The 23,735-nt window shown below is 39.2% G+C and overlaps 1 protein-coding gene across 1 annotated transcript in view; it reads left to right on the forward strand.

The window, feature by feature from the left end:
* Positions 1–23,735, forward strand: part of RAB27B (RAB27B, member RAS oncogene family) — a 69,533-nt gene that overhangs the window by 39,168 nt on the left and 6,630 nt on the right. The window contains exons 2-5 of the mRNA XM_030925973.1: positions 11,701–11,872; positions 13,502–13,587; positions 18,476–18,579; positions 22,237–22,360. Coding sequence (XP_030781833.1) covers positions 11,720–11,872; positions 13,502–13,587; positions 18,476–18,579; positions 22,237–22,360 — 467 coding nt within the window. The 5' untranslated portion in view covers positions 11,701–11,719. The remainder of the gene's footprint in view (positions 1–11,700; positions 11,873–13,501; positions 13,588–18,475; positions 18,580–22,236; positions 22,361–23,735) is intronic.

Consider the following 23,735-nt stretch of genomic DNA (forward strand, 5'->3'; position numbering starts at 1 on the left):
GGAATGTATAGGTTGGAAGTAAGTTATGCAGGATATCAGATTTGAAATAGCAGTTCTGTCCGTGGCCCTATCCTAGCTGTAACAATATCTATGCTTTAATTTTCTAAACTTAAAAAAATAAAGACAGGTACCTGATGCTGGATTATCAACATTCTGGAAAGTTTTATCAGTGAGAGTTTTATCAAAAAAACCAGAATCACTATGAGTGTGTTTTGAGAGCCCCCAGCGAAATTGGGGTTCCAATCCCAGACCTGCTAGCAACACTGTCCTAAAGGGAAATGAAGGGCAGATGGACTTGGGTGTTTACAGTGTGACTCTCAGGGGATCCTGATGGGCTCCTTCTCCCTGCCTCCCCGCCCCCGCCCCTGCCGCCGACCCCGCGCTCCCAGACAGAGTCTCACTCTGTAGCCCAGGCTGGAGTGCAATGGCGCGATATCTTCTCACTGCAACCTCCGCTTCCTGGTTTCAAGCACCTCTCCCACCTCAGCCTCCCTAGTAGCTGGGATTACAGGCATGTGCCACCACACCAGGCTAATTTTTTTTGTACTTCCAGTAGAGACAGGTTTCACCATGTTGCCTAGGCTGGTCTCAAACTCCTGACCTCAGGTGATCCGCCCACTTCGGCTTCCCAAAGTACTGGGATTACTGGTTGACCCACTGTGCCCGGCAGGGATCCTTCTTTTACCTGGCAGAAGGCCAGATGCCTAGTTGTCTTAACTGTGACAGGAGGGGAAGTGAGGGCAGGGATCCCTCAAGCAGGTAATGTTTATACTGACAGACACTCTGGTGGCTCTTGTCTGACCTGTGTCCATTTTATGCCTGCCTGACCATCATTCTGGCACTGGGAGCCAAACCATTTTTTCTCCTCAGTGTCCTGGAGAAAACCCAATGTGGGGCAGCTCCTCGTGTTTTTGATGGAAGGCACAAATTAAAGGCACCACCATAACAGGAAACAAGTTCAAAGGTTTTTCTGTACAGATCCTGGGCAGGGAGAGTGCGATGAGTCAGTGAGACAGTCCTTCATCCCCAGGTCACACAAGGCAGGAATGAAGAGTCAGACAGAGAACAAGAAGAGCACGTAGCACCTGGCAACTGCAGTGTATACAAGGAGTAGGCTGTGGGTCACACTAAAGTATTGGGCAAATGCCTGAACAGTCTCTTTAAAGGAAAGAGCAGGAGGTGGGGAGCCCACTTTTTTTGGTTTAAGTTTAAAAACTTATTTTAACCATAATAACAACCAAAAATGAGTTTTTGGTTAAAATAAGCTTTTGTTTTATTACAATAAACGTGGGAGAGATGCTAAGTGGGAGAGATACCTCTAAATTCTTATCTCTGGCCACCAGATTGAGCCAATTAGGTGTGGTGTTCTACTACTAATATGCAGTCAACAACCTTGGCTGTGCTATTCCCATTGCAGAGTGCTACTGAACAATAGCATTATTAATCAGATTAGACCTTATGCAATTGTAGGAGCTGGCTGGGCAGTCTTTGTAAGCCTGGTGCTTGCTTTTTTTTTTTTCTGTTGCCCAGACTGGAGTGCAGTGACGCTATCTCGGCTCACTGCAACCTCTGCCTCCCGGGTTCAAGCAATTCTCCTGCCTCAGCCTCCCGAGTAGCTGGAATTACAGGCACGTGTCACCACACCCGGCTAATTTTTGTATTTTTAGTAAAGACAGGGTTTTACCATGTTGGTCAGGCTGGTCTCAAACTCCTGACCTCGTGATTCGCCTGCCTCGGACTCCCAAAGTGCTGGGATTACAGGCGTGAGCCACCACGCCCGGCCACCTGGTGCTTTTGTGTCTTATGAACCTGAAGTTAGCAGAACCAGGGGCAGCGAAGAAAGATGGACATGAAATGGGGAAAGCAAGACTCAATAGGAATCCATGAGAAAAAACGAGAACTTGCCTGCCTCTCTCACCACCTCAAACCTCAGTAGCGCAAAGTACTTACCAAAGAAACTGGTGGCTTCCCATGGAACTGCACACACACCTAGTGATATAGTTTGGAGATTTGTCCCCGTCCAAATCGCATATAAAATGCGTTTTCCAACGCTGGAGGTGAGGTCTGGTGGGAGGTGTTTGGGTCACAGGGTTGGTTCCCTCATGGCTTGGTGCTGTCTTTGTGATAGTGTGTTCGCACAAGATTAGTTTTTATTTTATTAAAATAAAAGTGGGAGAGATGCTAAGTGGGGCAGATGCCTCTAAATTCTTATTCTGGCCACCAGCTTGAACTAATTAAGTGTGGTGTTCTACTTCTGACGCCCAGTCAGGAACTGGGGGAGATGCCTCTAAATTCTTACTCTGGCCACCAGCTTGAACAAATTAAGTGTGGTGTTCTACTTCTGACGCCCAGTCAGGAACCTTGGCTGTGTCATTTAAAAGTGTGTGGCTTGCTCCTGCTTTTACCATATGATGTGCCTGCTTCCCTTTTGCCTTCCACTATGATTGTAATCTTCCTGAGGCCTCCCCCAGAAGCCAAGCAAATGCCAGCACCATGCTTCCTGTAAAGCCTGCAGAACCATGAGCGAATGAAACCTTTTTTCTTTGCAAATTACCCAGTCTCAGGTATTCCTTTATAGCAATGCAAGAAAGGTCCAGTACACCTAGCCCTCAGCATAACCCTAGGCACGCTTTGGCATTGCACATATTTATCATTTATGTTTCCAAGAAGGATGTGACATTCTAAACTCTCTGTTTTGTTGTTGTTGTTGTTGTTTGCTTGTTTATTTGTTTTTTGAGATGGAGTTTCTCTCTCATTGCCCAGGCTAGAGTACAACGGTGTGATCTCAGCTCACTGCAACCTCCTCTGCCTCCCGGGTTCAAGTGATTCTCCTGCCTCAGCCTCCTGAGTAGCTGGGATTACAGACGTGTGCCACCATGCCTGGCTAATGTTTGCATTTTTAGTAGAGACGGGGTTTCACCATGTTGGCCAGGCTGGTCACGAACTAAACTCTCTGTTTTTATTAAGAGGTATTTTAGGCTATCAGCATTTTTAAATGTTTCTCAATTACTTATAGCCCATAAACACAATCTCGCAAAGTCTTCTCTGAATCTGAAACAGCAAATTTGTAGTACTGTTTTGTTCCTCCTGATCATTTACTCACCTGAAGACAAAAGCCTAAATTGTTTTAACTAACCCTGAGATTTGGTTCTTATCTGCAAAACAGTGTTCTAAAGGATATATTAATTAGGGATTCACTTTCTATCCATGGGTGTATGTGAGCTTCAGGGATAATACTAGCCCTTTGCTTTCATGTTGTTCTCAGATGGAATCCATTTGGAGGATCTGACAATATTGTTCTACACCTGGGAACAAAATAGCTTTGTGCTGGTTTGGGTCCTGCTGAGTTGTAATCATTTGTAGCAGGGAAATGCATGACAAGCGTTGATCTGAATTGATCAATATTAGTAAACAGTGATTTAAAAACACATTCAATTCAGGCAAAATGTCTTAGATCAGGGAAAAGTCCTTTCCCAACACTGACTATAAAACATTATTGACAAGCGTCAGAGTTCCCAGCAAGAATGTTCCTTGAGCAAATGTGGGTGTTAGCAAATTCATGTCCAGATTTTCAAGGTTCACTAGAAATTAACCTCACAGTACTTGTCTATTAGTTGGTGTATAGAAACTGGAGTAAAACTGGAGAAGTGCGAGAACTCATGGACAACAGAATTGTGGGTGTGATTAAATTTAGAAGATAAGAGTAGTGCTGAAGGGGACACTAAGCGAAAAGTGAATGGTGGTAGGAGATAGAATTAATGACCTAGGCTATATTATTAATAAAAATAAACTCTTGAAGAAATAACACTGGTGCTTTGTTTTCCAAAGTCTTCCACAAATAGGTACAAATATATAGAATTAGAAATGTCAAGTAGGAAATAAGTATCAAAACAGAGGGAATTTTAAAAATCATATGAAAATAGTTTGTACAACTCCATATAAGTACATTTGAATTCCTAGATGAAATGGTTAATATTCTACAAAATTTCAGCTTTACAAAACTGACCTAAGAAAAAACAGAATTAAATGGACCAATTACCAAATAAAACAGAAGATAATTCAGAAAACAGTCCCAGACAAAATCACCAGGACAACATGGTTTTGCATAGAATTTCTTTCTGACATTTAAAAATCAGATAATCCCAAGAATACATGAACTATTTCAGAGCACAGAAAAGATGGAAACATTTTACATTCTATGAAGTTAATATAATGCAAAGGTCAAAACCAAAGATTGTTTCAAAAACAAGACAAATTTTACTTATTAATACCAATTTTTAAAATTAGATAAAATATGAAAAACAGAACCCAATAGCACATTAAAAATGATACATCATGAACAAGTAAAATTTATTTCAGAAATATAAAGATGATATTCCTACATAAGGAAATCCATTAAAATCAGATTTTTCTCCTTAGAGGAAGAAAGTTCAATCAACATATTTAACATCCACTCATGTTAAAAGCAGCCAGCATGTTGGTTAATGGGAAAACGCTAAAAACATTTTCAACTAAAATCAGAAACAAAGAAACCCACTCCACACTGCTACTCTTTAATTTTATGATAGAGGTATTGGCCAGTGAAAGTGGATAAGAAAAAACAAAGGAAGCCTACGAATTTGAGAGGAAGACCTTAAAGCTCTATTAAGAAAGGATGTGGTTTTACATCTAGAAAATTCAAAATCATAAATTGAAAAGCCATTAAACATATGAAAACATACTTGACTTTGATTTGTTGTAAGTGAAATATAGGTTAAAACATCATTAACACATGATTTCAGACCTATCTAATTCTTAAACAGTCAACTTAATAACCTTCTCTGTAGATATATACCATGCCAATCGTGGTAAGGTTGAGAGATCTTGTTCTACAGATACGTATTGAATTATTTATGAAAAAACATTATGATGTCTGACATTTGCTTTGAAATAATCTGGTAGGTGGAAAGTTATCGGGCAGATGAAAGAAGAATGGCTATATATTGATAACTTAGAAGCTGAGCAATTGATTATACTATTCTCTCAAACTTAGTATATGTTTGAAACTTTCCACAATAAAAAGTGAAAGAACATTCCTATAGTTTCAAAAGATGCAACTAAACTAAGCCAAAGGCAAATACGTTATTTAGAGAAAAAGTAATTTTTTGGTTGATGTTAATTTATGTTTTCAATTGTGATCTGAAACCTTTCATGCGGGCACCCATCAATTAATTCTAAATGATCCTTAAGTAGAGTTGAAATAAAAATTAACTGCCTTCCTAACAGAACAAAAGAAAATACACTAAAGAAACTTCCCCTTCCCTCAGAAACATGCCTTCTGTTCTCCTGGTAGTCAGAAGGTCTACCTGACTTAGTACTTAGAGTACTTTAGCCACCCATAGTTTAATTCTAACCTTCAGGGCATAAATGTGGTTACGGGAACGAGTATTTCATAGTCAATTAATATCTTGTGCTTGACAGCTTTATTTTACTGACACTTTGTACACGGAATGCAAAGAAATATCGCTGATACCTTATCTGCCTACTATTTTGAGCTTTCCGAAGTGCCTTAAGAATATTTAAGTTGTGAAGGTGGGCGGATCACGAGGTCAGGAGATAGAGACTATTCTGGCTAACACAGTGAAATCCTGTCTCCCCTGAAAATACAAAAAATTAGCCGAGTGTGGTGGCGGGCACCTGTAGTCCCAGCTACTTGGGAGGCTGAGGCAGGAGAATGGGGTGAACCTGGGAGGCGGAGCCTGCAGTGAGCCTTGTCTGGGCCACTGCACTCCAGCCTGGGCGACAGAGTGAGACTCTGTCTCAAAAAAAAAAAAAAAAAAAAATAGTTGGTTTCTGTTAATTTAATACGTTAAAGTCACAGGTTCATAGCTTGTCAAGGCATTCTTGAGATTATTATCCAGTACACTGGCGAAGAGCACCAAAGTTTGTTTGGGTAATTCCAAATGTGGAGTAACCATCAATACCTAACTGTAGCATTTGCCAAGCTCCTCACTGGCGAGCAAGGAGTATATCCTCAGAGCCATGCAAAATGCCATGCAAATAAGAGGTAGTAATGAGGGTATGTTAGGTGGCAAATTGATGCTTATACGGAGGATCCCAGTTCTCTGAGCCCTGACCTATTCAATTAACAGCTTTATGTGTTCTCTGCCAGCACAAATTTCACTTTTGAATGCAGTTTCTCTGTGCTTTGCCTTTTCTCATGTTGTTTGAAACTATTCCTCTGAAGATATAAATATTCTATTTTGAGAAGGTTTTGTACTCTTGTGCAACTTAAGAGAAAAATGAGCTCAGGGGCCAGGTGCAGTGGCTCATGCCTGTAATCCCAGCACTTTGGGAGGCGGAGGCAGGCAGATCGCCTGAGGTCAGGAGTTCAAGACCAGCCTGACTAACATGGAGAAACCCCGTCTCTACTAAAAATACAAAATTAGCTGGGCGTGGTGGTACATGCCTGTAATCCCAGCTACTGAGGAGGCTGAGACAGGAGAATCGCTTGAACCCGGGAGACGGAGGTTGCGGTGAGCCGAGATGCCCCCACTGCACTCCAGCCTGGGCAACAAGAATGAAACTCCGTCTCTACAAAAAAAAAAACGAAAGAAAGAAAGAAAAAGAAAGAAAGAAAGAAGAAGGAAGGAAGGAAGGAAGGAAGGAAGGAAGGAAGGAAGGAAGGAAGGAATGAAGGAAGGAGGAAGGCAAGGAATTTATGAATTAAGACTTACTATACAGAAAGAAAAAAGAATAAAAGAAATAAAGAAGAAAAAAGAAAAATCCCCAGAAAAACAGACTAATAAAGAACTACATGCACTTAAAGACTGACAGAAATGCCCCTCCTAATTAAGAAAAGAAAGAAATAACTACAGAAGCCGAAAAAGAAAGAAAAGAAAACAAAAATGAGCTCAGGAAGCCAGACCTGGAAAGCACTACAGTGATCCTTTAATCTAAACACTCACCTCACTGATAAGAAGGGAGAATCCAAGTCCTTGCACTCGGATGCATACCTCTTCCACAAATGGCTCATGAGATTAATTTCATTAATCATGACATTTGCATGGCTGCAGATAGCTTAAATAAATTTATACACTCAACAAATATGTGTTGAGCTCCTTCTATATGACAGCCACTGAGCTGAGCTCTGTGAATTCAGCAGTAGACAAAAGAGATCAAGTTTCTGTGCTAATGGAACTTACATTAAACAAAAATAGGGGAAGCTGAGAGGTAGAGAGGGGAAGAGTGAATCCATGGGCAACTTCGTTTGAGATATTCTAGCTATGGAAATTCTGTTTCTGCGTATATCCAGGATAAAATTCCCTTTCCATATAAAATAAAAATATTCCTACCTTGTTTCTATCTAACACACTTTGTATTTCAAATTATAATAATAATCTTGGATTTTCCTTCTCTGCATGTGACTTCTCATCCAAAAATTGAGGGGCTACACCGCCTGATTACTTGGGTTCCTTTTTACCTTTACAATTATTCATTAAACAGAGCCTCATGGGTGCGATACATTTCAGTTCTTTTCCCTACTCTTTTTAGCCCCTCGCCTTCCCATGAAGTGCTCCTCTATATCTAAAAGTCCTCCTGGTTCTTGTGGTACAGCTTGTGACACCACGATAAGGACTGAGTGAGATGCATTTCCTGAAACACTGTAGTCTTCTGACCTTTTCTTCCCTTTTATATCCACAGAACCAAGAACCAGCAAGACCATCAGCCACTGTGCAGGAATAAACAAAAGGTTAAATTTGTCAGCCTTTTGATCCTTCCCACATCATTTTTTTAGCCCAGTTCTAGAAAAGTTGGCCAAGACTTTTTTTTATAGTGTATTTGCCATGCAAACAACCAACAATAGAATGTTGAGGCTATATGATTTTAGGATTCAAAAAAATCACATAATAATAAAAAGAGGAGCTGAGCCAAATACTGTGTGTGTGTCTGTGTGTGTGTGTGTGTTGAGAGAGGTAGACATAGAGAGAGAGGAGAGTAGTGATATAAAAAATAAGAAGTAAAATTCATTTTTGAAAGAAGCTTAGAAGTGAACTATCTCATACCTAGCTTAATATGTCAAATAGCCTATGGAAAAATAAAGATTTTTCCACAGTGCCAAGCTTTGCATTCATTTCAGGTGGAATTTGTGTTAAATGTCACAAAGTGTCCAGCACCCACTTATAGCAAAGAGGCAGTGTGGGCCACAGTGGAACTGATTTGTGTTAGCCTAGATTGTTCACTCTGGATTAGACTTTGACTAGGAGGTGGCACCAGTACTGCCCCAGGCAGGTTTATGTGCAAACAACAGAGAACAGTCTGCCTGCCAATCAGGAAAACATGATAGGTCATGCAGTTGGCAAGTGGTAGTATTCTCATTCTACAAGTGGTAAGTAATCTCTCATGCCATGGTCCTGTATCTCCTCTCCTCATGTCTAATTCCCCTCCAGCTATAAGGTTAAATGCAAATTTTCCTTCCTCTGCAGTCTTCTTGGATCACTGCAGTCCATGAAGACACTGTTTTGTTTGAATTGAAAACACAATCAGGATTTGACTCATTTATCAATTAATCATTCTATCTTGCAAAATTACATTGTATTTTCTCACATCCTTATTTCAATTTTAAGTAAATTCATACCTTGTCAGAAGCTAGACTAGAACTTCCATTTTTAAAATTTTCATCTTTGGGCCTAACACTATGTATTGAAGACATTTAACTAGATTTGCTCATGACTTAGCGTTTCTTGAGACTGTCAAGCATGCATACACACACATTTGCCAAAAAAAAAAAAAAAAAAAAAAAAAAAAAAAAAAAAAACAGTTAACTTTAAGCAAAATTATAAAGTATGTAGATGTGTCTTATTGACTCCATTCTTTTCATTTTTTCAGGGAGCCACAGAATCTAGTGTCTTCAATTTCACACCCCCACCCCAAAACTCTGCTCAAAAAATTAAGGCTTTTGCCTAGGGAAGAATTTGGCTTTAGTTACTAATATCTTAGAATAAATTTAAGCACTGTCTTTTTTCTGAAAATTAACAGTTTCATCCAGTTCTACTGGTGAAATGACAAACATTATCACCCTCCAAAATAGTTTTACATGAGCAAGTTTAGAGGAAGAGGGAAAAAGGTAGAGTGATGGTGATAACAGACCTTAAGTGTGGGGGCAAATCATACCACTTCAGCAGAAAACTCCTCTAGCTACCCATTTGGGTTGACCAAGAGCAGCAAGTAAGAATAAGAGCAGCAACATATTCAATGATACAGTCCTGGTAAAATATTTTACCAGGCTGGGTGTGGTGGCTCATGTCTTCCCAGCACTTTGGGAAACTGAAGAGGGTGGATTACTTGAGCCCAGGAGTTTGAAACCAGCCTGGGCAACATGGTGAAACCCCATTTATACAAAAAATACACACAAAAATAACCAGGTTTGGAGGCATGTGTTTGTAGTCCCAGCTACCAGGAAGGTTGAGTTGGGAGGATCACCTAAGCCAGGGAAGGTCGATGCCAGTCAATTCTATGCAGTCACACAATATAGACATTTTCCAATGTCTATATTGGAATAATTGAGACATGTGTATCCTTCATGGCAATAATTGAGACATGTATCCTTTTATTAAGGAAAACTGGTCTTGATGGGTGCTATGGATCTCTTACTAAGAAATGATTATTCTTTGTCTAGATCTTTTTTTTTTTTTTTTTTTTTTTTTTTTTTTTTTTTTTTTTTAAGAGAACACCGATGGTCAGCAAAAATCCATCCAGAGAGCTCTACTAGTGAAGAAAGTGTGTTATACGGCAGGAAAGCTTTAGAGCAAAAGTATGAATTTGCAAATTTAAAAACATCCTACCTCAAAAAGCATTAATTCACGAAAGAAACATACATTCATAATAGAGTATAATGTAAAGCAATGCAAATATTCCAAATGATATAATGATACTGGATTATTTGATGAATACCTCATTCTATTCTTCATGATTATTTACCCAGACATAAAAGTTTTCAGTTTTGATAGGTAACAATATAAAAACAAAAAAAATTGTTTTAATTTTTTGTACATGCACATGTACCAATTTTTTTTACACATAAAAATTTATTAGAATTATCTAGTAATTTTAGATATGTCTGTATTAGTCCATTTTCATACTGCTGTAAAGAACTGCCCAAGACTAGGTAATTTATAAAGGAAAGAGGTTTAATTGACTAACAGTTCAGCGTGGCTGGGGAGTCCTCAGGAAACTTACAATCATAGCGGAAGGTGAGGAGAAAGCTAGGCATCTTCTTCACAAGGCAGCAGGAGAGAGAGAGATAGTGAAAGTGGGAAGAGCCCCTTATAAAGCCGTCAGATCTTGTGAGAACTCACTCACTATCATGAGAACAGCATGGGGAAACTACCCCCATGATTCAATTACCTCCACCTGGCCTCTCCCTTGACATGTGGGGATTATGGGGATTACAATTCAGGATGAGATTTGGGTGGGGACACAAAGCCTAACCATATCATGTCCATAGAATAGGCCGTTGTTGAAAATTTAATTTTAATTATCCCAGAATGCTTAAAGAATACGGTGTTTTCTGGATCTTCAGGAGTGGGGAAGTCTTCCTCCCTCTCACATAATACTGAACGTTTGCATTCTAGAAAAATCTGCATAGGCCTTCCTTCACATGAGATATGACCCATTTCTATTAATATAGCCCATGATTCAGGAAGTTGTACTGAGCAGTAAATTATTTTGCCCAACTCAAGAGTGGAGAATTCACCAAGTAGGTAATTGTGTCATTCAAATACATGTCCTAGTATTCTCGGTGTTACCAGTACAGGATTAAAGCTTGTCATGTCAGTTGTTAAATGTTTTAAATTAAAAAGTAATAATTTGTATACAAATTATATAGAAGGCTCGTCCTGCATGGATAGATGCAAAACATATCCCTCTGCTTTTTTCTTCCATTATCTGTCTATAAGTGATGTCTCTCTGTAGGATATCTGCATCATCTTGAACTGGGTTTTCAGTTCCCTGTGACTCTCTCCTCTTCCTAATACCATCCTCCTAATCCCAAATGCACTGGTTTTAAAACACAAGTCTATGACTTTTTACTTTAAGTTCTACTATTGCTGTGTGATATGGTTTGGCTGTGTCCCTACTCAAATGTCATCTTGAATTGTAGTTACCATAATCCCCATGTTTCATGGGAGGGACCCAGTGGGAGGTAATTTAATTCTGGGGGCAGTTACCCTTATGCTGCTCATGTTGTTTTCATGATAGTGAAATCTCACAAGATCTGATGGTTTTATAAGGGGCTTCACCCTTTGCTCAGCTCTCATTCTCTCTCCTGCTACCCTGTGAAGAGACTCCTTCTGCCATGATTGTAAGTTTCTTGAGGCCTCCCCAGCCATGTTGAACTGTGAGTCAAACCTCTTTCCTTTATAAACTACCAGTCTCAGGCAGTTCTTTACAGCAGCATGAGAACAGACTAATACACTGTGGCAACTGATATTTTGCATATTTTTCCATATGAAGTGATATGATGTAAAAAGATTTGTACTGAGTAAAACACTAGATGTGCCTTCACCCCTAAAGCTGCTTTGATCAAGTTAATTTTGAATATGGCAGAATAGAAGTATTTGACTTTTTAACCCTGAAAATTAAATTTATGTTGTATTTTGATATAAAGCAAAGGAAAATCAACTTTAATCAAAACATACTTGTTTTCCCTCTCCTATACAGACCGACCAAGACCATCACTATGACCGATGGAGACTATGATTATCTGATCAAACTCCTGGCCCTCGGAGATTCAGGGGTGGGGAAGACAACATTTCTTTACAGATACACAGACAATAAATTCAATCCCAAATTCATCACTACAGTAGGAATAGACTTTCGGGAAAAACGTGTGGTGAGTTTTTAATGGTACTGCTAACCTTGTCACTCATCCCCCTATATAAAATAAGAATCAAGAAGCTATGTTTATTGCACTGGAGTCTCTTTTGTCACATGAGATTAATAACCTGTCATTTTAATTTATTTTAGACTATTATTTACTACTTTTCAAATATAAATAACATTTTCCTAGAAAAGTATTAAATGGCACTCTCTTGTCTCCCAAAGTATACAAGGAAATCCAAATCAATATTTTACTGATTTGTATAGTGTGTTTTCTACAAATTCTTAAGAAATCTTTCAAAACTTGAATTATTAGAATCTAAAAACATTAACTCTGATCTGAGTTGAAGTCCTCAATAAGAGCAAGTGATCATTTCCCCACTCTTAAGAAATAAGTTAAAAGTATGATTGGCAAATATCTGGAACATGAGCTTTTTCTAAGTTCTTGCTGCATTTTTATTTATGTGTAGACTCAGCCATCAATCACTGGCTTCTTATGAACAGAATGTGAGACACCAATCATGCTATTTTCCAAGATAAGAGAGTTTAAGTGAGAATCACAACCACTTCCTTCTCCTATGCTAGACGCTATTGACAGGAATAAGGATATTGTGACATGTGAGATGTGTAGCATAGGCACAGAAGCTCAGCCAGATTTACTGCCACCCTGGGTATCCTTGATTGCCAAGATGGCTGTGGCTTCCAGCTGATGTCACAAATCTACTCATTCCTTGAGAACTGGGAAAGAAAACAAAAGAAATGGTAATTGGAAGCCATTGCCTGGGAAGTTGAATCATGGTTTCTTATATTGTGCTGGACCTGATCTGAAAGTCAATACATGGTTGTGTAGGCTTAGCAAACTCCCTGACAACCCATTCAGGGTTTTCCTGCCTTCTCTCCTTTCCAGTGTCTGGGTGTATGTCCTTGCAGAAATTTCCCTTTAAAAAATATTCACTAAACTATACTTAAGGAAACTGAGTAAATATTAAGTATTTTAGGCTTTGCTTAAACAATAAAAAGACCAGAATTTTTTAAAAAATTAAACTTTCCTAAAATGAGCCTTTGACTAAATGACTAGTGAAGAAAGGCTTGAAATGTCCTGTGTCAACTTATTGAGAAATCCTCTGCATGTTTCATGGCTAAGTCATTTTGAAAGTCCATTTGACAGTAAAAGATATTTGGGTATTTGTAAAGCACTTTACTGTTTTTAAAAAAATGCTTTAACATCTGTGATTTCACTGAAGTTTGCAGTTTGAAGTAACTCTGTAAATCAGGAAGGGGTTATGGATCTCAATTTAGAGATTAGAAAATAAGACTCAAAGAGGTTAAATGAAGAGTTTGTGTTTGAACCTAGAACTTGGGTCCTAAATCTGATGTTTGCTGCCTCATGAGGAAATGACAGAAGGTGTCTAATTTAAGTTTGCAATATGCCTAAACTGTGCTGAAAATCATACTTGCACTTGACATTTACAAGTGAGAGTACATGTGATAATTCTGGAAAAAAAAATATAGAGCAAATATTTATTCTGCACTATGAACTTTGATTATAGTAATTGAGAAAAAACATGCTGAGTGAACCCAGAGAATTTGAGTATTGACAAAATCCAAAGCAACCTCAACTAGTGAACATTGTATCTTTCAGGTTTATAATGCACAAGGACCAAATGGATCTTCAGGGAAAGCATTTAAAGTGCATCTTCAGCTTTGGGACACTGCGGGACAAGAGCGGTAATAGTAAATTGCTTTATTTGTAGCTATGTGTAGCTTAGAAAAACTTACTTTAAAATGAATGCTGTATGTGAATTTGAAAAAGAAATAATATGCAACTCTTCTCCTGGTTTCAAAATAGACATTTGTATCCAGAAATAAAAATAAATGATTTGTAATTAATTAATCACAGTAGCCATGTGCAGTTGGTACGAATTTCAAAAATCAGACTTTCAAAAATCTCTCTGAAGATTCTTGCTCTGCACTGTCTTTGCACTTTTTAGAAGAAAAAAAGGTTCTCTGGATTTAGTTGAATGAAGATGGGAAATTAACGCCATTATAAGTGCTACTTGAAGAGGGAGTTGAAAAAAGGGCTGTTAAGATCTTCCTTGTCTCTTTCTGTTATTTCATCAAAGCCTCTTTGTCCCGTATTGTGCGACTGGCTTTGTCCTTTCAGACTTTGATCATAAACAATTGCCCTCCAGCTAGAATATTTTACTCTTTTCCCACTTTTTCTGATCCTCTCCTTGTACCAGGCCCAGCTCATATTTCCTCCCCTCTATGAAGCCTGTCTGAACATCCCAGCTGAAACAAATTCACTTTTCCTCTGAACTACTGCAGACACCAGTTATTTCACCCTTAAGGTCTAAAATAATTATATGCCACCTTGTCATAAAGTGAACATTCTATTTCTGTCTTTAACTGTTGTTCACTGATTCACTTGGAGCCTTCTCACCCCAACAAAATTGTCATCTTTACAGGTGTGGAGATCTTGCCTGGCTTTTCAGCATTGTCTCTGGTACAGTGTCCAAGCTAATACACGGTAGTGTTAATTCCTTAGAGCTGGAGGTACTATTCCATTGTCAGATGAAAAAAGAAAAGAAAAGATCCAAGATTTCAAAGTGCAAAAGACCCCAAGTTAATGAATCTTTTCAATATTAGATTAAATTAAAAGTGGCAAAAAATTGGCAGAGAGGATATTTAGAAGGCACATACCTCCAAATCCTGCATCGTATGTCTTAGAATGCTTATGCTTGTAAACACTTCCGTCTTTGAAATGAATCCAAAGCGTTCTCGCTTTCAGTGAGTGTAAACGCCAGGAGAGGTGCTGGGCCCTCTCTGTTAGCTTTTTTGACTGTGAATTCCATTTACACACACCCTTCAACACTGCTGGTTCCTCTGAAGCCATTCCTCACAAGAATCTCTGTTCATATGTCAGTTTTGTTGTCACAAAGATGTATGTTTTATAGAGCACTTTAATTCATTTTTGAAGTAATATGAGAAAATGTGGTTCCCATATGTCCTCGCACACAATATGTCAGCCTTGCATGATGGCAGCCTTCTCTGTCTGTCCCCTGAAGGCAGCTGCTCTAGGGGGGAAATGGGGAATACTCAGGGCAGCCTTCGGAACACTTGGGTTATTCATCCCTTGAGAATTTTGCATTCTGTGTATATATAAGGTGTAGCTAAGCAAGATAAACAAAGCCTCACACCTCAGCCCCGTGCCTAAGGACATCTAGCTGTGCAATCCATGTAAGATAATGGGTATTGATAGAAGTCACATCATGGGAAGGAAGAGAAAACGCATGGCCCTTATGGAAACTTAAAGGATACAGGGTACAGACTTCATTCCCAGTGAGGGGGAAGAGTGATAATGTGGCTTTGGGGTCTGTTTCTTCTGTGATCCTAGTGTTCTGGAGCAAAAGGGGGTCATCATTCAACGTGCTGGAAGCCAATATTATGATACTGGATTTTGAGAAAAGGAAAGGTTTTATTGCAAACCGACTTGCAGGGAGACAGGAGGGTCAAGCTCAAATCTGTCTTTTTGTTCTGTCTTTTTGAAGAGTATTTTTATTAGAAAAGGTTTGGGAAGGGGTGGGTTCTGAGATTAACAGGTGATTCGTGGAAGGAAAGGGGAGGGCTGGAAAGTCCCTGGACATGGGCACTTATCTCTGCATTCTATCTCGGGGGTCACATGTGGAAATTCAAGGGGAGTTAGTATGAAACATGTGGTAGAAATTCAGGCTGTGATATTAGCAAGCTTGTTCTGTATAGATTCCAGTCGGCCATATCAGTTCCAGTCGATTTCAGCCAGTTCACTTATCTCATAAGCAGAGGAAGTTTCAGTGTTTCAGCAAGTTACTTCCTTCTTTATCTGCCATCCTGCAAACTCAATTCCTGTTCATCATTGGTTTCTTTAACTTTTTGGAACATGGTTTCACTGGTTCCTCCACCCTGCTGACTCAATAGACAGAATGAGATGGGTGGGGGAGGCTGGAAATGAATTACTTGTCTCCTCATGGGGGAAATGGGGGATATCAAAGATACTGGACAGAATAGAGCAGGATGTCTGTTACTCCTCTGAAACAAGCATGTCCTATTCATGCTGCTATGGAGGAGAAATTGTTTGCCCCAATCAGATCACCATGGCAAGCATGTTTTTCAGTAACTTTGTCATACACTCTGGGCAATGAGAGGAAATAACACAAAGTCTTGTCCTCAAATGAGACACACACACTTAAGGAGAGAACAAAGAGCAGTTTTCCGGGCATGACACAATTATGGTCGAGTAGGAGACAATTTTGTGGGTACAGCTAGTCTCCAAAGAGGGATAACTATTCAATCAACGCACTATAATCTCTGTGGGATTCCAAGGAATGGTAGAAACAAATCCACAAGAAAAAACTGAATAAATTTTTTTGGTATTTCTACTCTACATTTTTAGATCATGATGATGCCCTACAAACAAATCCTACTTTGAAAATAAATAGCAGTGAAAATATCTCTTCTCCCATCTTTTCGTATGAAAAGTATCATTCTCTGTTGCAGTCATTTACATATTTAATAATTGCATATATTTTACTGTTTCTTTCTTTCTCTTGCACTGTTTAACTTCACAAATATTTAGTGAGCAAATACCATGTTCTGAGCCATGAAAATATGATGGATAGCAAGTTAGAAACACCGCTCCCTTACCGTTGGAACTTATAGTCTAGGATAGAATTTGGATAAATAAACAATTGCAATGGAGCCTTAGGAAAGTAACAGGAAAACAAAGACATAGGCAGGCCCACCAGGAGGAGTGCATAGCTCACATGCAGTGTTGGGAAGGCCCCTTGGGAAAGTGATATTTCTTCTGATACCATTATGTATGTACTCATGCACAATGTATGAGTGATTACAATCCAGGCTCAACGAAGTGGTAGGAAGAAAAGGAAGCACCAAGACAAGGTAACCCACAGAAAGACCAGCATGTGTGAAAGCCCAGGAGAGCAGAGTGAACTTTCTAAGAACTAAAAGATCAGCATGTCTGTGGGTAGTCAAAGGGATGAAGCTGGATAGATGAACAAAGATCACTTCCTACAGAACCTTGCCAGCTTTGTAAGGAGTTTGTACATTAGCTTACGAGTGATGTCTAATCATTAAAAATGTCATTAGTCGAGCATTGATATAATCTATGGGAAGAAATGGAATGGTGATAGGAGTAGGGTCCCAAACAAAACTGGACACAGGAAGCCTAATGAGAAAGCTGTTGAAGTTGTCCAGGTGAGATAGAATGGGTTTGGAAGTAGAGCAGTGGTAGAGTAGATGGACAGAAATGAGCAGGTCAAAAGATACGTGTTAACTGTAGACATCAGGTGAAGGAGGAAGGGATCGTGGCAACCAGAAGGATGGTGATGTATAAATGGAAAAAGAAATTAGGAAGAGTGGCCAGTTTGGTTTTGGATGTATGAAGTTGGAGGTGCCTGAGTTTCCTCCAGGTGGAAGTATCCAACAAGTAATTAGGCATCTAATGTGAAAGGCAGGAAACCTCTAGATCTCTAATTTTGGGCTTCTCAACATACAGGCTACAAGTGAGCCAGGGAAGGGGATAAGATTTTCCAGTCAATGTATATAGAGTGAGAGGGGTCAAGAGTAGACTTCGGAGGAAACCAACACAAAGGATCTACAAATTAGCTAAAATAGGAGACCAAAAATTAGAAGAACATTTAGGATAGGAAGCATATCTCTAGTTCAAAGTTGTGTGCCTTTCTAAAAACCCATTGCCAAATTCAGAACCTTCGCTGGTCCCTGTATGTGGTCTCTGGTTTTGCCCATTGCTCGTATTGAAGTGAATCTCAGCACATCTTTAACTTCACTAAAGATGGTTGGTGGTGACTGGGGTCAGGGGTGGGGGCATGGAAAGCTGACCAGGCAGGGAAAAACTGCATTGCACACGAAAGAGCAAATTGTCCAAAATCCTGATTAGAAATGAGAGTTCTTTCTTCCTTTCCTCAAAGACTATGTCTCTTTTCTGTGCTGACCTCCACTCAGTCCCTCAATCATCTTCCTTTTCCTCGTGAATCCTAGATGCCAACCTGAAGCTCAGTTTTATCCCCAAACAGTGCTTTTTAAAAAGAGTTTTGTCGTCAATATTTTTCCTTACAAAAGAATTCCAGTTCCTGTAGCTAACAAGTTGCGGTTTCCTTCATATCATCACAGGCATTCATTTTCAGGCTACTGTGCGCCAAGCTTTCTTCTGGGCACAGACAAGAAAGATGGAAAGTATAAGTTAAAGTCCCCACTCTAAAGTGCTTTACATTTTAATTGTGGACCGCAAAATGCCCATGAGCCAAAAAGATTCCAAGAAGCTGTGTAAGCAAATCCGTGATTGAATGTTACAAACTGTGTGTTTAAAGTGCTATGAGATCAGAAAGCCAGGAAGTGGTCTTAAAAAAAAAAAAAATGTACAACCAAATCTTCTCCCTTCGTTCTTCAGCAGTCTCTCTGCCCACATTCCCATTTCCCTAGGATATTCCATAAGGGCCAGCCACGGAGAATTCATGCCTGAAAGGGAAACTGTTGTTTGTGTTGTTGTCAAAGTCATGTGGACTAACTTTCAGAACTACCCACTGTGTTTCCTCGGCAGGTTCCGGAGTCTCACCACTGCATTTTTCAGAGATGCCATGGGCTTCTTATTAATGTTTGACCTCACCAGTCAACAGAGCTTCTTAAACGTCAGAAACTGGATGAGTAAGTGGGACAGAGTAATGTGCATTGGCCGCTTTGGGACCCAACTACCCTAGGTGCTTGTTGGTCTTGCAAAATGAAGCCAGATTGGGTACCACAGATGAACTTTCAAAGTCACGTATTGCCTGTGTCACTGCATCACCTTCAAAGTGGTGGCCTTTATGTGGACCACCCTAGGTAGCTTGGAATTGTATTTTCCTTCAATATTTTTAGAGGAAGTCTATGTTGCTTTATCACCACTTGTATTTAAGATCTTTATTATTGTCATTGAAAGGCCATTAATTCCACTTTCCAGTAAATCTTGAAGGACTTCTTAAACCTAAGTGAGCTACTATATTTGACCTGGAGAAATCACAGGGAAAATCGGCAGTATTTTCTGAGAGGACACTGGCACTTAAGGTGTGTTAAACACTAGTGGGTTAATTAGGCATGAAACCAGAGCAGACCAGTCGCATAATGATAAGGTGAGGCACAGCACAGTGTGTTGGTTGGTCAGCTTGCTTGGGAATTTTACTTTTAAAAAATGGTTCAAATGTGAGAAAACCGTGTAAAGACAAATCTCCAGCCTCCGTGGAAACTTCAATATAATACAAATTGAAATGTTGCCTAATAAATTACTAAAGTCATATTGACATACATCAACACGGGAGAGAAGTATTGGAATTTTCCTTTATGTTTTACTTGATGTAGTAATAAAGGGCATATTTCATTTGCACTTTTTATTGCAAATAAGAATTTTGATCCTAGCAGGATATACAAGTAGCAGGACAGCTGAGTCGTCCTATGGGGCTGCTCTTATTTCCAGATTTGTCTGGGCCATCTGTAGCTAGAGTTGTATTTTTTAAAAACTAGATCATGTTTTTCTCCTGCTCAAAGTCCTTCTGTAACTTTCCATCTTACCCTGAATAAAATCCAGAGTCCTTCACTTACCTGCAAGGTCACTGTGATGATGTCTGGGCTTCCTCTCTAGTTCCCTCTTACTTGGGCCAAGCTCACTAGACTTCAGCCAAACTGGCTCCCATGCTATTCCCAATATGAAAAGCTTGCTATTCTCTTTATCTTGTTTCCTCTTCTCCCATTTACAGCCCTGTGCTAGTTGCTTCATTCCCTTCAAGTTCTGGCCAAACCTTATTTATTTCTTGACTGACCACACCATCTAAAAATAGTACTCATCACTCTGTATCACCTCAACACACTTTATAACTCATGGCCATCACCTGATAATGTGTTATGTATTTTTTGGTTTACTTTTTGTGTTAGTTCATTCTTGCCTTGCTGTAAAGAAATTCCTGAGACAGGGTAATTTATAAAGAAAAGAGGTTGAACTGGCTTACAGTTCTGCAGGCTGTATGGGAAGCATGTTGCTGGCATCTACTTGGCTTCTGGGGAAGCCTCAGGAAACTTACAATCATGATGGAAGCTGAAGGGGAAGCAGGCACATCTGACATGGCAGGAGCACCAAGTGAGCAAAAGGGGATGTGCCACACACTTCTAAATAACCAGACCTAATGAGAACTCACTATCATGAGAACAGCACCAGGGGATGGTGCTAGACCATTTATGAGAAATCCTCCCCAACGATCCAGTTGCCTCCCACTAGGCCCCACCTCGAACAATGGGGATTACATTTCAACATGAGACATGGATCCAAACCATACCATTTCTACACTCCAAGTTTTACCCAAACCTTATTTGTCTCTTGACTGACCACCCCATCAGAAATAGTACTCATCACTCTATATCCCCTCAACACGTTTTAGAGTTCATTCAGTCCCAGCCATCACCTGACATGATGTGATGTATTTTTGGCTTACTTGTGTTTTTGATGCTTTCTACTACTAGAATGTAAGCTCTTATGAAAGTGCAGACTTTTCCATTTTATTTCAATGCAATATGCCACACCTGGGTGAGTGCCTGGCACACAGTAGATGCTCAAAATAGATAAATTTCTTATCACTACATATTATGCAAAATTGATAATATATTTTGTATATAATTCACTATTCTATATAATAATTATATAGAACCACTCTCAGTGTGGGTTCAATAACCTTGTAATCAATGGGGAAACAAATTCTGACTTTCATAATTGCCTCTCCAAATGAATGTTTATCTTAGGATCTGTCCTTTATTTCCATTTAATACTGTATTTCCTTACCCAAATTTTGGTGGTAGCATTAGATTCTGAGGAGACAAGGAGATAATAAGCTTATTAAATTCTTTCAGAGAATGATTTGTTTATCCTTTTTCAAGGCAGATGAGAGTCTCCCTTGTTTTTAAACATCTCCAGAAGGATATTGCTGGGATTTAAGATAATTAATTGTCATGCCTAATAACACTTTAATTTTAACACCCAAGTGATTGGTGTTACAGAGTAAGCCTTTCTTTATCTTCTTCCTCTAGTCTCGGCAAGGTAGCACATAGCTTGCCTTATGATAGACATTAGAGCAGCCTCTGTAACCTTGAAAACACAGCTTGACAGGTTTCTTATATTTTTTTCCTTTTTTTCTTACTATTCACTTCCTTCCCTGACCTGCCCTTCCCTCCCCTCCCCACCCCTCCCTCCCTTTCTCCCTCCATTCCCTCCTTGTATGTGGTCTCTGGTTTTGCCCATTGCTCATATTGAAGTGAATCTCAGCACATCTTTAACTTCACTAAAGTTCCTTCCCTCCCTCCCTCCCTCCTTCTTCCCTCCCTCCCTCCCTCCCTCCCTCCCTCCCTCCCTCCCTCCCTCCCTCCTTCCTTCCTTCCTTCCTTCCTTCCTTCCTTCCTTCCTTCCTTCCCTCCTTCCTTCCTTCCTTCCTTCTTCTCTCTCTCTCTCTCCTCACCCCTCCCCCCACACATAATGTTTTTGGAGAAAAGAGAAAAACAAGTTACTTGTCTTAAAATTGTTTCTACATGAATTCATAGTGATTAAAAAATGTTCCACACTATAAATCATCACTTCAAAGATTAGGGAAAGGAAAGGTAGCAACTTCCTAAAGGAAAAAGCAAATTTATCCACTTAAAAATCATGTTCTATTTACCTCCACCTATATTTCAGGAACAAATGGTGTGAAGTAGTTATGGCCATTTCAGAGAGCATTTCCCAGTTGTATTCCGTATTTACTGAATACTTACTATGTGCTAGCAACTTGATATATATTATTAGAAGAAATCCCATTAACCAAGAATAGCACATGGATTGAAAAGATCTTCCAGAGGAATATATGTGATGTTTTAATGAATTACTTGATAATAAAAGCACCTAACATTTACTAAATGTTTGATATTGACGCAGGTGCTTCATATATATTATTGGAAGAAATCTCCTTAAGCAAGAACAGCACATGGATTAAAAAGATCTTCTAAAGGAACACATGTGATGTTTTAATGAATTACTTAATAATAAAAGCACCTAATATTTACTAAATGTTGGGTATTAATACAGGTATTTCATATATATTATTAGTCCCCTTCATAATCTGCAATTTGTAGGATCTTATCTCCATTTAATAGATAAGCACATTGTGACTGGGAAAAGGAAGTAACTTGGCTAATATAACTAGTGAGCAACCACACTGGAGATGAACAATTAGATCAGGAATCTGGAATATGAGCAGTCATTTCACATCACTTATTTATCAATAACTTGCTGGTTCCATCTGCTTTCTTTGCAAGGCCAACTGCAAGCAAATGCTTATTGTGAAAATCCAGATATAGTATTAATTGGCAACAAGGCAGACCTACCAGACCAGAGGGAAGTCAATGAACGGCAAGCTCGGGAACTGGCTGACAAATATGGGTAAGTCAGTTACACTGAGATGGCATGTGCCTTTGCACACTGCTTTTCAACAAATGGAGCAGAGACATTAGATTGATATTAGAAGAAATCCCCTTAACCAAGAACAGCACCTGGATTAAAACAATCTTTCAGCAAGATATGTGTGATGTATTAATAAATTACTTAATAATAAGAGCACCTAACATTTACTGTATACCTATAATGTGCTACCAACAGTTCCTAGACATTAACTTATTTTGACCCATCATAGCTAGATTATCCCATTTTATATATAAGAAATGTACACGTATGTTTATTGCGGCACTATTCACAATAGCAAAGACTTGGAATCAACCCACATGTCCATCTGTGACAGACTGGATTAAGAAAATGTGGCTCATATACACCATGGAATACTATGCAGCCATAAAAAAGGATGAGTTTGCGTCCTTTGTAGGGACATGGATGCAGCTGGAAACCATCATTCTTAGCAAACTATCACAAGAAGAGAAAACCAAACACCGCATGTTCTCACTCATAGGTGGGAACTGAACAATGAGATCACTTGGACTCGGGAAGGGGAACATCACGCACTGGGGCCTATCATGGGGAGGGGGGAGGGGGGAGGAGGGAGGGATTGCATTGGGGAGTTATACATGATATAAATGATGAATTGATGGGTGCTGACGAGTTGATGGGTGCAGCACACCAACATGGCATAAGTATACATATGTAACAAACCTGCACGTTATGCACATGTACCCTAGAACTTAAAGTATAATAAAAAAATAAAAAAATTAAAAGACAGGGATATGAAAAAAAAAAAAAAAAGAATTGAGTCACAGAGAGATTAAGTAACTGATGGAAGGCCACCCCATGCAGTGAGTTAATGCAGAGGCAGAGCTTAAACTCAATCCAGGCAGTCTGAGATCAAAGCTCATGCTCTTAAACACTGTATTCTTCTGCCTCGCAATCAATAGATGTAAGACTCTAAGGAATAATCCCTGACATGGGCATGAAAATGTGGTCTTTATCCCAGCTGAGCTTGAATGGCAGCTTAAAAAAAAAAAAAAAAAAAAAAAAAAAAAAAAAAAAAAAAAACAGAAACAGCACCCCATGTAATTGTAATTTGACTTCCGTGGCAGAATCTGTCATTATTTTTTAAATTTAAAGTAGTTTTATCATATCTGCCAATTTTTTATGGAAGAATTCTCTCTGAAAGCTGTACAATTTACATGTCTTCTTGCACCTTTTAAATCCAAATAAACATTGACTGTATTCACATGAATATCCTTATTCAATGCATACCTATTTTTAAAGCACATTTCCAGATAATTGAGTGGAAGGGAAGCAGTATTTTAATAGTAATGTTGGTCAGTAGTTTTATTGATCAGGG

This window comes from Rhinopithecus roxellana, chromosome 21, assembly GCF_007565055.1.
Source record: "Rhinopithecus roxellana isolate Shanxi Qingling chromosome 21, ASM756505v1, whole genome shotgun sequence".
In the NCBI taxonomy this organism is placed as follows: Eukaryota; Metazoa; Chordata; class Mammalia; order Primates; family Cercopithecidae; genus Rhinopithecus; species Rhinopithecus roxellana.